This window comes from Trichechus manatus, unplaced genomic scaffold (genome assembly GCF_000243295.1).
Source record: "Trichechus manatus latirostris isolate Lorelei unplaced genomic scaffold, TriManLat1.0 scaffold00006, whole genome shotgun sequence".
NCBI classification, from domain to species: domain Eukaryota; kingdom Metazoa; phylum Chordata; class Mammalia; order Sirenia; family Trichechidae; genus Trichechus; species Trichechus manatus.
Genome location: NW_004443942.1, coordinates 10,519,311 through 10,535,953, shown reverse-complemented (window position 1 = coordinate 10,535,953; position 16,643 = coordinate 10,519,311). Strand labels below are relative to the sequence as shown.

Here is a 16,643-nt window from a genome sequence, read left to right as displayed (position 1 = left end):
GGTCAAGTACTGACACTAGAGCCAGCAAATCTAAGTCTACAATGGGCAGCTTTCCACCGCTCCAGAGGGTGTGTTCACCAACAGAAAACCACTTCCTGGATTAAACCCTTAGCCTGGATGAGTGGGCTACCTATCTAGGTACAGATGTTAAAACATTCTTTTGTTTTCCAGACTGAAGTGGATAACCTACTCCTTTTGCAGGGTGTCTTAGTTACCTACTGCTGTTATAACAAATACGAGAGGGTGGCTTTAACAAATAGAAACTTATTTTCTCAGAGTTTAGGAGGCTAGTAGTTCGAATTCAGGGCTCTGGCTCTAGGGGAAGGCTTTCTCTCTCTGTCGCCTCTGGGGGAAGGTCCTTGTTTCTTGGTTCTCTGGTGATCTTCATGTGGTGTGGCATCCATCTTCCCCCATCTCTGCTTGGTGCCTCCCTGACAAAGAAAACCATTCCCAAATGGATTATAACCACAGATATAAAACCCGTTGCCATTGAGTGATTCTGACTCATTGTGACCCTATGTTGTTGTTACGTGCCTTAGAGTTGGTTCCAACTCATAGCAAACCTATAGGACAGAGGAAAACTGCCCCATAGGGTTTCCAAGGCTGTAAATCTTTACAGAAGCAGACTGCCACATCTTTCTCCTGTGTAGCAGCTGATGGGTTGAACCCTGACCTTCTGGTTAGCAGCTGAATGATTAATCACTGCACCACCAGGGCTCTTCCAACTGCATGTACAGGGGTTAGGATTTGCAACTTATTTTTTGGGGATGCAATTTGATCCGTAATATGGGGCAAGTACAAAGCTGAGTAGCACTATCAACTCTGTGCTCCTTTCCAGAAGAAACTCATTCTCTAAAGGGTAGAAAATGCTTTCATTATTATATTTTGCAGCCCTCTGGGTTAATGGAACCCACTAGGCAGAATAATCCCATAATGTGATTTGCCACAAATGAAGCACAAATAAAATCAGAGGCTAGAATGACAGAGCAGTCGAAGCAAAAACCAGGCAATGTAACTACTGGCTGGGGAACAAAAGCTTCCAATTTCACAAACATCATAGTTTAGGTAAAATCCCAGCTCTGCCACTTACTGGCTGTGTGAATTTGAGCAAGTTACTTAACCTCTAAACCCATTTCCAATCTGTAAAATAATTCTGTAGTACCTACCGGCCTCACTGGTAATTGTGAGAATGAAGTGAGATTAGCAGGAAAAGTGCTTGGCACAGGCCTGGTTCATAGTAGCCCTCAATCACCAGCAGCTATCATTTTCCACAAGCGGAAGATGGGGTCACAGTAGGCCAATAAGGCTTCCAAAGCTCATTTTTAAGACTTCCAGGATCAACTATTTCAAATGCAAGCTAGAGAAAGAATTAAGAGCCATCTCTGGTGAGATCACCCTTGATTTCTTCACTTCCTGAGACTTGGTCACACACAAACCTCCTAGTTTAGGAGTATCTTTACTCAGTCACCTCCCTTCTATTTACCAGGATCCTATTTAATTTGGACCTGGATTCCAGTCTGGATTACATATTCTAAAAGCATTCTGGTTTCTGGTTCTCTAGCTGTTAATTTAAAAAAAACAAAACCACAAAAACCACCCACTCAAAAATTTCTCCTGGCTCACATGCCTAATGGGAAAGGTCTGAATTTTTTACACTTGGGCATACAAAGTCATTCACAATAAATTACTTTTTCCGGTCTTTTCACTTTTCACTCCCAAACCCTCCAATCTAACAAATTCTTGTTTTCCTAGCACCCTGGAGTCTTCCAAGCCCTCATACCTTCATCATGCTGCTCCCTCCACCTACATCGAACAACTGTTTCTTCTCAATTCAGCAAACTCTTATTCAACCTTTAAGGCTTAGCTGAAATGTTACCTCTTTAGTGAAGACTTCTCCAATTCCTGAAAACTGTCTTTCATCCTTTGGGTGTCATTGTATTTATCACTTTAACACAGCACTCAACACAGCATTTTATTTGCTTACATCTGTCTTTCCCAATTGACTATACTTTTATTCCAAACATTTTTCTTTCTGCTCCATTGCTGTTATGGTGATGAAATAATGCATTTGAAAAGCACTGTGTAAAACTGTAATGTGATATGTAAACATAAGTGATTACAGTATTACTATAGTGATCTGAAGGAGAAATGGGAAGACTGAAGGCAGAAAGTGATGCTACCTTTCTTTCTTTTTACTAGCTGAAGGTTTGAACAGGTTTTTGAGTTGTTGTAGCCATTATATGAAAGAAAGCAGCATTCAAGAAATCAAATGACATACTGCATCAGGCAAATCTGCTACAAAAGATCTCTTTAAAGTGTTCAAAAGCAAGATGTCACTTTGAGGACTAACGTATGTCTGACCCAAGCCATGGTATTTTCAATCGCCTCATATACATGTGAAAGCTGGACAATGAATAAGGAAGACCCAAGAAGAACTGACGCCTTTGAATTATGGTGTTGGCAAAGAATACTGAATATACCATGGACTGCCAGAAGAATGAATAAGTCTGTCTTGGAAGAAGTACAGCCAGAGTGCTCCTTGGAAGCATCTCATGTACTTTGGACATGTTATCAGAAGGGACCAGTCCCTCCAGGGGGACATCACTTTTGGTAAAGTCAGTGAAAAAAGAGAAAGACCCTCAATTAGATGGGTTGACACAATGGCTGCAACAATGGGCTCAAAGACAGCAACAACTGTGAGGATAGCACAGGACCAGGCAGTATTTTGTTCTGTTATATATGGGACAGAACGGACTGGACAGAACCCAACGACCACCACCACCAACTTGTAAAAAAGGTTTTAAAAAAGAATGAGTAGCCCATCCAAGTAAATATCACACATAATGAGAAACCACAAGATGTGTTACAGTTAGAAAGATTAGCTATAAAAGTTTTACTTTTTTGTGTAGTTTTTAATATAAGACATCTAAAGTCTGAGATAAAACAGTTGATATTATTAGAACAAAATATGGCACAGAATCCACAAAATATAGCATATCTTTTTTTGTTTTTGCAGTTAGGCGTTTCAGTCACTATGCATTGATTATCGATTCGCCAGAGACAGTTAACAGTCAGACAGAGACTGGAGAAAAGGAGATATGAGAAACATCTTTTATTTCTTCTAAAGAGGTGAAAATAAGTAAGCTTTCTTATATTTCTCACTCATAAGATTTTTAAACTCTTAAAAATGCATTTTCCTCTCTTCAAAGCACATGCCGTCTTAAAAAAAAATCTTAGCAATGTACATTTGCACTCAAAGAAAAACATGCAGCGCCATTATCTTCTGACAAAATTCTGCATAAAAAACCCCACGCAACCTTCTGCAATATGTTCCCTCTCTATCATATAGGGACCCCAAACGACAAACATTCAGTGCAATATTTATTGTTTCTTATTTCCGTAGGAAACACAGGACCAAAGATGTCTTCTGACTACAACTGTTTCCTGATGGCTGAGCAACAGTCTCCCTCTGCTTTACTTTAAAATATTCTCTTTAACTTGCTGATGTAAGGTACAACTACAATTTAGTAAAACTGGAGGATCCAAGTGGAGGATGGAGGAGAAATACTTAATATCTACCCTGTGCCATAAACTTAGGAAAAACATTTACAGATGAAGAAAAAAAAAAAAACCCTCAGATTTTTATCAATGCACCCTTTAAAAAAGTTTTGTTTTTTTTTTAAATTTCTGAAAGCAGCTTAATGTGAATCAAAAGCAGTTCCTGAGTAACTGCAGTAAACAGTGTCTTTTTAAATATATATATATTTATATATATTTGCAACTTAGCTCATTTTGGTTCCACCTTAATTTACCTCCCCCGCTTTTAGTTTAATCAAAGTCCCTTTCTTCCTCTCACTTCACAATGTGCAAGTACAACATGCATCAGCTCCAGAAGTCCACATGATGCAGATGTTTCCTGTAACTTCTGTATGATGATCTGCACAATCGTCAGGTCAGGTTTCCAGAGTTACTGCAGATCACAGTTCTTTCAATCTCACAAAACTTTGACAGCCACGGGCACTTCACGTTTTCTTCATCATGCGTCGGGACTGCCACGTGTGGAGCTTGTTGTAGGCTGTCTGGAGCATCTCTTCTATGTGACTTACCAACTGAAAAACACAGAAAGACACTTCAGCAACAACTGGGTGAAGGCTGGGGAAGTTAATGCTTCTAACCCAAATCTAGCACATACTTCAGAGTATAGTCTCCAAGCTCATTTGTATTTCCCCAATCAAGGAGGCAATGTGCAAGCCCTCTGTGAAGGCCTATCAAGACACATTCTGTACAGAAAGGAAGAAGTGGTGGGGTGCTTTAGAGAGGCTGAAAATTCACCTGTCTGGGCTGTAGTGTCTGTCCACTCTATCACTAACCAGCTACAGGACAGTATGAAAGTCATAACCGTGCTCTAGTACGGCCCAGTCTCCGGCCAAATGAAGGGGCTGAAACAGATTGGTGATTTCTAGATTTAAATGCTATTCTGCCAACTAAGGCCAGATAGTGGCATCAACATTATCTTACAGAACATTCAAAAAATGACTCACTCCTCTAAAGCTTCTGATGCAGCAAGTCTGGGATGAGACCCAGGAATCTTCAATTTTCAAAAGTTCCAGCAGTTAATTCTGATGTATAGCCAATTTTGTGAAGCACTTTTCTATGTTCTCTAGGGTCTTTTCCAGCTCCAATATTTCAGGATTTCAGTGTAACTCAATAGGTTACAAAAAATCTAAACTGCTCCAATGCTTCATGTAAATAAATACTATGTCACATCTTAGGTCAGAACTACAAATCGTGAGTGGAAAAGAATTTTGCTTTCATCATGGAAGGAAAAGGACCACACTTGATCTGAGCTGATGAAGACTCTTGAGACAGCAATCAGGAAAAGTCCTAAATCTTTTTAGGATGTCAGTGACTCAGGTCCAACTGAGGAATAGAATTACAAAAAAACAAAATTCCTGATTTACCATACCTGGTTTCATTATCTCGAGGTTGTGTTAATTTAGGTCTGTCTGGAAATGATCAAATTTATTTGTTTTGCCTGATAGGCAGCAGTGGCTCTATAGCACCATTTAGAAGAGATGAATACCATATCCTCCTGTAAGACTATACACGGCCTCAGGATCCTTTCAACATAGTGCTCCAGGCAGTTATAACCAGTTGAGAAAGCACATGAGCTGAAACCTATCTGCCATCCTTGCCTTGCTGTGGGAAGACACTACAAACTTCTTTTCTGATTATAACCAATCAGGGAAGCTGAAACCAGATTATAACCCAGAGATTATTCAGCTTACTGTAACAGAGTAGCAATACTGCCCTTTCCTTCTACTGCTAGACTTGTGCTTGGTACTCAGTTTTTCAAAATAAATAATATATTGTTTAGGAGCATATACACAGGTTGTAAACCTATAAAGAAAAGCACCGAGCTGGTTATCACAAGTGTCTGGTTAGTAACTAACCATGGGGGATGGGAGGGAGGGGTATGCAATTGGACAGAGGCACTCGGAATATCTATGAGTACTGGTACTACTGTATTTCTTACCCTGATTGGCGGGTACACAGATACCATTTTTTAAAAATTATTTAGAAAACATACCTATTTTACAAACTCTTTTGAATGTATATTTTACAGTTAAAAAACAATATCCTGAGCACATGAAAAAACAGATTATCTACTCATTCACACCAAAGCAAAGCTAATTTCATCATTTTACCAAGCAGAGAAAGAAAATCAGGCCCAAATCAGATTGTGCCTTACATTTGTGCTTAAATACTGTCTCCGAATTTTTTCTTGGAATGGGCAGAGCTTTGTAACTTGGAATCGTTCCAAATTACTTTTCATCTTCACTACCTGAAAAAGATGAGAGAAATATGGATTATAGAGAAATCTCAAAGAACCTATACAGACCAAGACTACATATGAAGATCACTTTTTTTTTTTTTTTTAAAAAAAGGACATTAATTGGTTTTACTAGGTGGAGAAACAAATACCTAGTAGATTTAAAGGTTTTTTTCTTTAATGAAAAATCTTGATCACAAAGCAATACATGGTTGCTGCAAAAAAAATTTTTAAAATGTAAAAAGAAAAAAATAAAAATATACCTATATCCTACCACTTAGAGTTCATTGTTAACACTTTGGTGTGAAACTCACATCCTCCTAGATATTTTTTTGTGTATGTGTAAAATGTATACATTTGTAGAAAAAATACAATACATACTATTTTAAAAGTTTACTTAGTATAATGTGGACAACTTTCAGTCAATAAATCTTCATCTAATGACTAAGCAAACTGTGGTACATATATACAACAGAATACTACTCAAGCATAAAGAACAATGGTGACTCTGTGAAACATATTATAACATGGATGGACCTGGAATGCATATTGCTAAGTGAAATAAGTCACACATATAAGGACAAATATTTAAGATCCCTCTTTTGTAAGAGGATGAGAATAGATAAATACAGAAAGACCAATGTTCATTGGCGATTACGGGGGGCAGTGTGGTAGTGTGAGAAGTACGCTTTATACTTTAGAGACTAGTTATTTTTGGTGATGGTAAAAGTGGCACTGAAAGTGTATATAGTGAGCACAGCACAACCAAAGTAAAAACAAGTATTTGAGCACATATGGATGGTATAGGCAAACTGGTATATGGGTAGGAATAGGTGTGTATATAGGTGAAAACAGATAAAGTATAAGTACGTGTAAATACAACTACGTGGGTACAGGCACATATATTCATTGAAGACACAAATATGGATACTCCCTAGACATAACCAAACACCTTTCAACATTGGTTTTCTGGGGTTGAAGGCTTAGGACAATAGTCTCATGGGACAACTCAGGCAATTGGCATAACACAGTTCACAAAAATCACGATCTGCATCCTAGTGAAGAGAGTAGCACCTGGGGTGTTAAAAAGCTTGTAAGTGGCCATCTAAGACAGAACTATGGGTCTCTACTCGCCTACCAGGAGTAAAACAATAAGAAGATAACCAAAAACACAGAGAAGAAACAAGTATACATGAGCCACAACCTCACCCACCCTGAGACCAGAAGAACTAGATGGTGCCTGGCTACCACCACTGACCATTCTGACTAGGGTCACAATAGTTGGTCCCAAATAGAATGGGAGAAAAGTACTCAGGAGAACTCAAATTCTTATATTAAAAAAAAAAAAAAAAAAAGCCAGACAAACTGGAACAGTACAGAACAGAGGACTCCCTGAGACTATTGCCCTGAAACTGAAATACTCTCTAAACCTAGAACTGAGCCTATCTCCTGAGCGGGGGCAGATTAACCAGTAAGCAAGGCACGCACAGGCTTACAGGAAGCAAGGTATGCATGGGCTTACTTGGGTTGATTTACTAATCTGTAGTTCACATTTTCACATGCTTATTGGGTAATCCGTCCCTGCCCCTGAGATCATCTTTTAGTGAAACAGCACAGTGGCACACAAAATAAAGGATATTACCCGTGAAATTGATGCGCTACTTAAAAACCATCAATATGAGACCAAAAGGTCAACAATTACTCAAAAGCAAAGATGAAAAGATAAGGGGGCAGGGAAGCTATAGACTACTGGAGAGGGAACAAACTGAACACAAGTAAATAACTAATGTCACTGAACAATTTGTGTGGAAACTGTTAAATGGAAACCTAACTTGCTGTGTAAACTTTCACCAAAAACTCAATAAAATATTATTTAAAAAAAAAAAAATCTATATTACCATTTTAAATGGATATATAATATTCCAATGTATGCATATACCAAATACTTCTTTAACCAATCTGCTTCTAAGAAGTGTTCAGGTCATTTCCACTTTTTTATTTCTAAGACAGTGATAGAGGAACATGTCTGTGGCTAAATATTTACACACATTCTATTTCCTTGAAGTAAATTTCTGAATGATGAATTTCTAAGTCAAAGCACTTGAAAGAAAGGTGCTACTAGCAGTGTAAGAAAGGACTCTTAGCAACTCAGCAAACACTGATGATCTTAAGTTTTTCATTCTTTTGCAAATTAATAGGTGAAAAAAGCTTTCTCACTGTAGCTTCTAAAATAATTTATTTGCATATTAGTGAGTCTGAACATTTCCTCTTAGGCTTATTAGGCCACTTGCATTGTTCAGCAAAATGCCTGTTAAGTCTTTTGCCCATTGTTTTTAATGGGGTGTTTATCTTTTCTTAAAGATCATTTGTAAGAAAAATCTATATAGTAAAGCTATTACTATTAATACTATACGTATTTTCCATTTGTCAGTCGTCGTTTTATTGGTTAAAAGGGTCTTAGTGTTAAATAGCTAGTGCTGTATTTATTGTCAATCCTCATTTTAAATTTTACAACCCTTAAAAAATAAACCAAGTAAATAACTTTACTGATGTTACTTTGTTTTGGGCTTCTGTCTCTTCAATCCCCACCAGAGGCTTGGAGGTAGATTCAACTTTCAAGCTGTTGTGATCCTAAGTTATAGAATGGGTCTGGACTATCAGATCACTCATTTATAAAATGGGTATAATCAATCCCTACTTCATAAGGATGCTGTGGGGCTTAAGTGAAATAATATACGTGAAGTAGTTATCCCAGTGACAGGTCCATGGTGAACACACAATATATCTTTGAAACTTCAAAACAACACCTTACTAATTTACACTAAAGGGGCACTGGTGACACAGTGGTTAAAGTGCTCAGCTGTTAGCTGAAAGGCCAGCAGTTTGAACCCACCAGTTGCTCTGCAGGAGAGAAGACTGGTGATCTGCTCCTGTAAAGATTATAGGCTAGGAAACCCTATGGGGCAGTTCTATTCTGCTGTGTAAGGTCACAATCAGTTGGAATTGACCCAACGGCACACAACAACACAACAGTTTACATTCCCACAACAGGCAGCTGTCTGGAACTGGCTCTGACCTTTTCTTCTAGGAATGGCGTATTAACAGGAAAGCAGGACCAGAAGTGCCGTAGAAGTTCTCCAACAGCCACATACAAATGTTTCAATTCAGACTGAATATCATTTGGCACCATCTCTGCAAAGGAAGAGGTCCATAGGATAAAAGCTAGTTTCACACGTGCATAGTTTTCTGAAAAAATGACCACTCAGAGACTAAACTAGAAACGCACCCTTTACCAAAGCCAAATCAAGATATGCTAGTCTGAGACAAGTTACTGATTCTATGATTGGGAGATCACAAAATTTAAAATCCCTTGGGACTTTTGAAGAACTTTCAGGTTCCTTTATCTTTACTATAAAAGGCAGGGGAGGAAAAAAGAAAGCTATTACTGTATTACTATGATAAACTAGACTAACAACATGCAACTTTTTGTAACATTAGAACAATTCTGAAACCTATGCTGTTATTTAGATATATTTCAGTATCTATACGTGTACAAAAACAAATCTATAAAACAAAAATCCCAGAAATACTCCCAGGAAAAACAAACAAAAAAACCCTTCAGCGCCCCTTCTAACTTGCTCTTTAGAGCTCTGATAGCAGTAGAAGTGGCCCAGCACGTACGGTTTATGGCTTGCTGTGTCCCTCCCTGCATAAGTGCTCCTCCAGGTGACAGGGCTGTGATGGTACTACTAGCAGCGCTACTTGAGAGAACCTGAAAGAAATTGAGACATAGAAATGGATTTTTTTCCTTTTTAGCATCTTATTTAACATTTCAGTTTTATACCAAAATGTCAAATACTCCTGGACAAATGCATCGTTATAGCAACCAGAGTGAACTACTTTCCATGAGGCCAGAAACACAAATCCGTGTAGAAACAAAATACCTACAAATCTTCCAACACCAGGCAAATTCATACCTGTTGCCAACGAGTCGATTCCAACTCAGAACAATCCTACCGAACAGAGTAGAACTTGGAAACCATAGGGTTTCCAAGGCTGTAATCTTTACAGAAGCAGACTGTCACATCTTTCTCCTGCAGAGCTACTGGTGGGTTTGAACTGCTGATCTTTCTATTAGCAGCTGAGCGCTTAACCACTGCACCATTAGGGCTCCTTTGCAAATCCATAGACACCTCAAAACTGATCACCTTTTGCCTAATAAGCCCTTTCTTAAGCACCAACTAAATTTACTTAGGACTCCTACCACTGAAAGTAAGACTGAGTTAACAACATATTTTAATACATATCTTGACGGCAGTTGAAAAATAGATCAAAATAGCAAAAATGTATTATTTAGGGGTTTTAAAAGCCTGCGAGTAGCCATTAAGATACATCTACTGGTCACATCCTACCTGCCGCAAAGGAGAATGAAGAAAACCAAAGACACAAGGAAAATACTAGCCCAAAGGACTAAAGAACTACATGAACCACAGATTCCACCAGCCTGAGACCAGAAGAACTAGATGGTGCCTGGCTACCAGCAAGAACTGGCCTGACAGGGATCACAATGGAAAGTCCTGGACAGAGAAGGATAAAAACGTCGACCAGACTTCCTGGTCTGACAGAGACTGGAGGAACCCCTGAAACTATGGCCCTTAGACATTCTGCTAACCCAGAATTGAAACCATTCCTGAAGCTCACTTTTCAGACAAAGATTAGACAGGCCTATAAGACAAAAAGTAACACACCTGACGAATGTCCTTCTTAGTTCAATCAAATATACGAGAACAAATGGGCAGCTCCTTTCCAAAAGAAGGATGAGAAGGCAGGAAGGGACAGGAGCTGGACAATGGACACAGGGAAACCAGGGTGGAAAGGGGGAGCATACTGTCACATTGTGGGGATTGCAACCAATGTCACAAAACAGTATGTGTATTAAATTTTTGAACGAGAAATTAACTTGAGCTGTAAACTTTTGTCTAAACACACACACACGCCAAAATGTATTATTTAAAGTTAAGAAAGTGAATACAAAGTAGCCAAAAGAGGAAAAAATATTGAAAATACATTCCCCATTGTTTGAATGTCAATATTTAGGGCTATAACTCACGTAACTATTCAATGAATGTCTAACAAGTGGCAGGAACTGTGGCTATAAGGAAGAGGAAATAATTTGTTTAACGGATCAAGTGCTGGGCTAGTATGTCTAAGATTTTCCAGTGGAGTTTTTATGAGCAGAATTCCATGTGTGTGGGGGGACTGGATTAAAAAACTTAATTTGGTTTAAGAATACGGCATGCAACAACCATGAGTCAAGAGCATATGGAAGCTCACTTTATTCCTACTACCTTTTCAATGATTCAATGATTGCTGAGCATACTGATGAGCCATCTGGCTGCAATTAGGTACACACAATGAGGACAGATAACCTACTGGGTTGTCCTGACCCAGTTCATGTGTTCCAGATAATCAAATAACCATTTTTTTTGGGAAAATTCATTGCCGTCGAGTTGGTTCTGACTCATAGCGACCCTATGGTACCGAGTAGAACTGCTCTACAGGGTTTCCAAGGAGTAGCTGGTGGATTCAAACTGCCAACCTTTTGGCTAGCAGCTGTAGCTCTTAACCACTGCACCACCAGCATTCCTTTTTTGGGGGAAAGGAGGATAAATATTTAAGAATGACCACAGTGTAAAAGTTAGGCGGGTCTACTTGGGCTCAAGGGCAAATTGCAGTCTAGAAGGAAAGAAGTGGTCAAACTACCCCAAATTTGTTATGTGTGCATATATGTACATATGTTTATTTCCTAGCTGTTCTGCTGAGGGGACAACAGTAGCAATAAGCACACCTAGTGCCCAGATTTTGGTTTCTAAATCTACTCACTACTGAAAGAAACCAGTGCTCCTCAGAAAAATGGCTAATTCTGTGAGTGGTGAAGGGAAAGTATAAGATGAGCTTGAAACAGCTTATTGTGCCAGAAAGTAAGGAGGTGCTCAAAGAATGATGAGGATATGTCAAAAAGACACAGGAGCCAGTGTGAAGGGCTCCCACTGGCCAAATTTATAACAGTAAGCGTTCAAATAACAATAAAAACAAAACAGTTCCATGGCTGCCAGGGGTTGGAGAATGTGGGTAGTTTGACTACAAAGGGACATGGACATGGTTACCAAATTTTCTGGGGTGAGGAAACTATTTTATATTGTGATTGTGTTAGTAGTTACACAATTGTACGTGGTTATCAAAACTCGTAGAACAATAGGCTAAAAAGGGAAAATTTTACTGTACATAAACTATACTATAAAAAATTATAACAATTTATAACCCATAGAATCATATAATACATGAATCCATACTGATATACATAGATGAATTAAATAAAAAATTGGAGAAGAGAAAGTTCTTCCTTTCAGTAGAATGTCAATTAATAAATGTGGGAAGGATGCTAGAATCAGAAAATCACCATTTAACCACCACCACAATAATAACTTCCAGGCAAGAATTATTACGGGATTCTAAAAACTAGAGGGTGAAAATTTGATGAGAAGTAGGAAATTTACATAGTCTCATAGCATCTATCCATAAGATACTTTTAATTACAAAGGGAAAAATAATAACTTTTCGGTGGTGAAACCAGGCGGATACTACTTCAACCAAGTGATCCAAGTTAATATCAAAAGTAATTGGACAAAAAGATTATCACGTGCCCCCAACACAATGCTCTCGGACGACACATCACTTCTGCAGTATTTTTGCCAAAAATGTATAACCTGAATCTAATAATGAGGAAACGTTTTAAAAAAAAACAAAACAACAAAAAAAACAGATTGGGGGCATTTTTTAAGAAACTGGCCTATATGCTTCCAAATGTCAAGGCTATGAAAGACAAAGACTGAAAAACTGTGCCATGTTAAAGGCGACTAAAATGACAACTAAACGCAACTTCTGATTCTGGTTTGGCTGATAGACCAGGAAGAGTTTTCTTTTCCTATAAAGGTGAAATTTGGGTAAGACCTGTAGGTCAGGTAGTAATACTTTATCAATGCTAACTTATTGACTGTACTTTCATGGGAATATCTTGAAATATTTAGAGGTAAAAGAGTATTATGTCTGTAACCTACTCTGAAAATGGGTCAGAAAAACATATTTTTGTAACTTTTTGTGAATCTAAGATTATTTCAAACTAAAAAGTGATAAGCACCTCAATACAGTTATATACTCAGTGCCTCAGTGCTTATGAAAAGAGACAAAAACAAAAAAAACTGAACTCCTCCCTGGGCATGTTGAGGATTGCTAAACAGAGGCAATGAAATTTGAGCTGAGTAATGAACAATTAGTAGTAGCTCCCAGGGGCAGAAACAGGGCTCAGCCCATTCTAGCAAAGAGGAATGAGCAAAACAATAGGACGCATGAAACAGACGATGTGATTAAAAAAATTTGGGTAGCTAATGTGTTAGGCTAGAGTACAGGAGTGCTGGCTTTGTGTGGAAGGGAGAGGTAAGAACTATGGCTGGAATTGAAACTGGAGAAGTGGGCTAGGGCCAGATTGTATATGGTCTTGAGTACTAGACTACGGTGTCCGGACTATTAACTATGGCAATGAAGGGAGGCAGTGAAGGTTTTTAAGCCGTAGAGTGATGAAATCAGATAAATGTTTTTAGAAAGATAACTCGCTGTGGCAGTGTGGAAAATGGATCTGGTTTGCCTAAACCAAGGTGATGGAATCAAGAAACACTGAAGAAAGAACTGACAGAACTTGCTGATCAACTGAAGCATGAATAAGGTCAGGGAAAAATAAAGGAGAGCAATCAGTTTTGTTTTAAATATTCTGAGTTTGAAGTCATGCAGAACATCCAGAGTGATGTCCAGAAGGAACTCAGAAAAATGGGAGACTTTTCCAATAAAACTCTATATGGAAGGAAAAAATTAGCAACTATAAAACTCATTACTTTTTTAAATTACCATCTCATCTTCAGATACTTCTTAGGTATGACCAAACACACCTCTTCTCCCTACCTCTGTTTTTAAAACTGAGAATAATTTATTTAGCAGAAATACGTATTTAAACCCAATTAAGGTATCAGTCATATAGTTCCATCTGGTTGTACTCATAAACTGAAAAAGGAACTATGGAATTCAAATAGTACATGCCACCTACCTGAGTTAATTTGGGCGTGTAAGCTTCCATTTCTTGCCTAATACTTTGAAAAGAATTAATAATGTCCTGACTTGTTGCATACTGTAGTGACTGGATTGGAGTTGGACCATGATAATACCTGAAAGTCAGCAGAGAAGAAAGAAATGACTAATCACACAGAGCGAAGGTGCTAAACATTTGCCTTTCAAACATTTTAGTAGTGAATACAGTGTCCCCCCAAAGCAAAACACAATCCTGTAATTAAAAATATTTCAATAAAATAATTTAATTCCCAAAAGAGCACTGAGATTCAAATTTTATCTTCTTGACTTTGATCATTTAGGATGCTTGCCTGAGGTCCACAAAACAAATTTTTAAGAAAAAATGTAATTTTATGGTAATAAATGTATCAAAACTCAAACACTATTTGCAGAATATATTCTGCACTGAATTGTTACATAACTATTCCACATCAAGTTAATCCAAACTTACCTATCTGACTTCTTGAGGTTTAGTGCAATCGTTTTTATGGAATTATTTTTTCCCAAGTCTTCATATTCAATGGACTCTTGTAACTTTGCCTATAATTATTAACACAATACTTTTTGTCAGTAACGATCCCTTACAGAAGTAATGAACATGACTGAAAAAAAAAAAAATACTGTACAGAAGGGTATAAAATACAGTCTTCCCACATGAATCTAAGTTCCTAGAGATGACAATCCTACAAATAATGGAACCAATACACACTCTCATTCACCATTTACAAAGAGTATCTGTTTCCCCACACCCGTCCACACTAAGTATTACTGAACTTCTAATTATTGCCAATCTGGTAGGTGAAAATTTACTGTTTTTCCCTGATGAACTAGCTATTAATGTTTTCTGCTATTTTTTTATTGCGTATACCCTGTGGGTGGGGGGTGGGGGTGGATTTGTAGCAATTCTCTAAATATTATGGAATTTAATCTTTTGTTATATGTGTTAAAAATATTTTTTCTTCCAAATTGAAGTTTTTTTATTTTGATTATAAAAAATTCACTCCATCTTTTTTTCTGCTTATATTTCTGTGGTTTCATCTTTAGCTTAAATTTGTGATCCACCTGAAATTATTCTGGAATAAGGAGTAAGGTAAGGAATCTAAATTTCTTTTTATTAAATGATTAACCAGTAATTTTAACAACATTTGTCAAACAACTTGTCTTTTCCCACTGATTTTGAAATGCCCTGTTTGTCAACACTTAATTCTTACATGTGTTTGGTTTCACTTCTGGACTCTCTATTTTGGTTTTACTAATTTGTTTTCTCCTGTGCTAGTAACAAAGTGCTTAAATTTATATAGCTTTATAATAAAAACACAATAATTATAAAAGACACATAAAGATAATCTATGTCACTACTTGTAAAAGTAAATTCTACAATACCTCATTCTCTACATAGCTATGAAATTCATCTGGTCAATTTTCATTTGTAGCTACCAAAGCTAAGATCAAAACATTTATGTTACTAAATATTATCTCGAAAAGATCAATTTGAAAACTTAGTATTTTAAATTGCCCCTATTTTAAGAGTCTGAATGGTTCCCTTATAGTATAGGAACAAATCTAACTTTCTCAACATGATGTTCAAAAGTAACACATCAATCAGTACCACTTTACCAAGACTCAGCCTTATATATTTTTTTCCTTAACTCTATACTTCACCCAACTTCAAAGCACACTGATGTCTTCACTGACTTTCCCATATGTCACTCTCATTTCTACCCTGTTGTTACCATACCTAAGCTGTGTCCTCACATAAACTTTTGTAATAATCCAAACCCTAAACTTCTGCCAAGACCTAGAGTTAGGTCACCTGATTTTCACACTTAACTGAACATTCCGTAAGTGCAAGCACCCTGTCACTACGACTGCTGAATCTAATTCTATAAAACTCTTTGTAGAACACACAGCGGTCAACTATTGACTTGAAAGAATACCCAGGGCTAGCATTTACTCTTGAATATTATGAAAATTTACACTGAGAAATACTGATTTTTGATAGCTCTTTCATTACCAAGAATGAAGGGTACTTATTGCAACAGTACTGAAAAGAAAGCATGACTGCCTAGATTTCGTTTTTAACATCTCTCTGTAACTTAAACATGAAAACGTTTTACTCTTCTTAGTTCAAAAATTCATCTTACTATTTTTGTTAATTTTAAAGATACCACATGCTTATAGATATTAAATTACTGAAATATATGAAATAGAAAGTATAAGACTCCCCTGTAATGCCTTTACCAAAAGATAACTGTTTAGCATATTCTTTCAACGGTCTTTTCAAATTCATGAACTTTTTTTCTTGACATGTGAAATTACACCATACAGTCTGTTTTTTATTCAATTTATCATGAATCCTTTTTAAGTCATTAATGGCTGCATCGAATTCCATGGAATGGATGTACCTTGGATATTAGAATGTTTGCTATTTCTAATACTATAATGAATATTTGTATCTGAATCTTTGCACATATCTTTAAATGTCCAAAAGAGGAATACTGCTGGTTCAAAAAAAGGGCAAAAACATTTAAAATTTTGATACATATTGTCAAATTGCCCTCTAAGAAGATTTTATCATAATTTACTTTCATAATGGGAGAAAGGTGGGAAACTTAAAATATATACATACATACAT

At 37.2% G+C, this 16,643-nt stretch overlaps 1 protein-coding gene across 4 annotated transcripts in view; it reads right to left on the bottom strand.

Annotated features, from left to right (window-relative positions):
* Window positions 1–2,906: 2,906 nt before the first annotated feature.
* GTF2H1 (general transcription factor IIH subunit 1) overlaps window positions 2,907–16,643 on the bottom strand; it is a 34,905-nt gene continuing 21,168 nt past the window's right edge. For all 4 annotated transcript variants that reach the window (XM_004369693.3, XM_023737646.1, XM_023737647.1 and 1 more), the window contains exons 10-15: window positions 14,460–14,548; window positions 13,989–14,106; window positions 9,515–9,605; window positions 8,910–9,025; window positions 5,753–5,845; window positions 2,907–4,109 (exon numbers count right to left, since the gene is read on the bottom strand). In XM_004369693.3, the coding sequence (XP_004369750.1) occupies window positions 4,023–4,109; window positions 5,753–5,845; window positions 8,910–9,025; window positions 9,515–9,605; window positions 13,989–14,106; window positions 14,460–14,548 (594 nt within the window). In that variant the 3' untranslated portion in view covers window positions 2,907–4,022. The remainder of the gene's footprint in view (window positions 4,110–5,752; window positions 5,846–8,909; window positions 9,026–9,514; window positions 9,606–13,988; window positions 14,107–14,459; window positions 14,549–16,643) is intronic.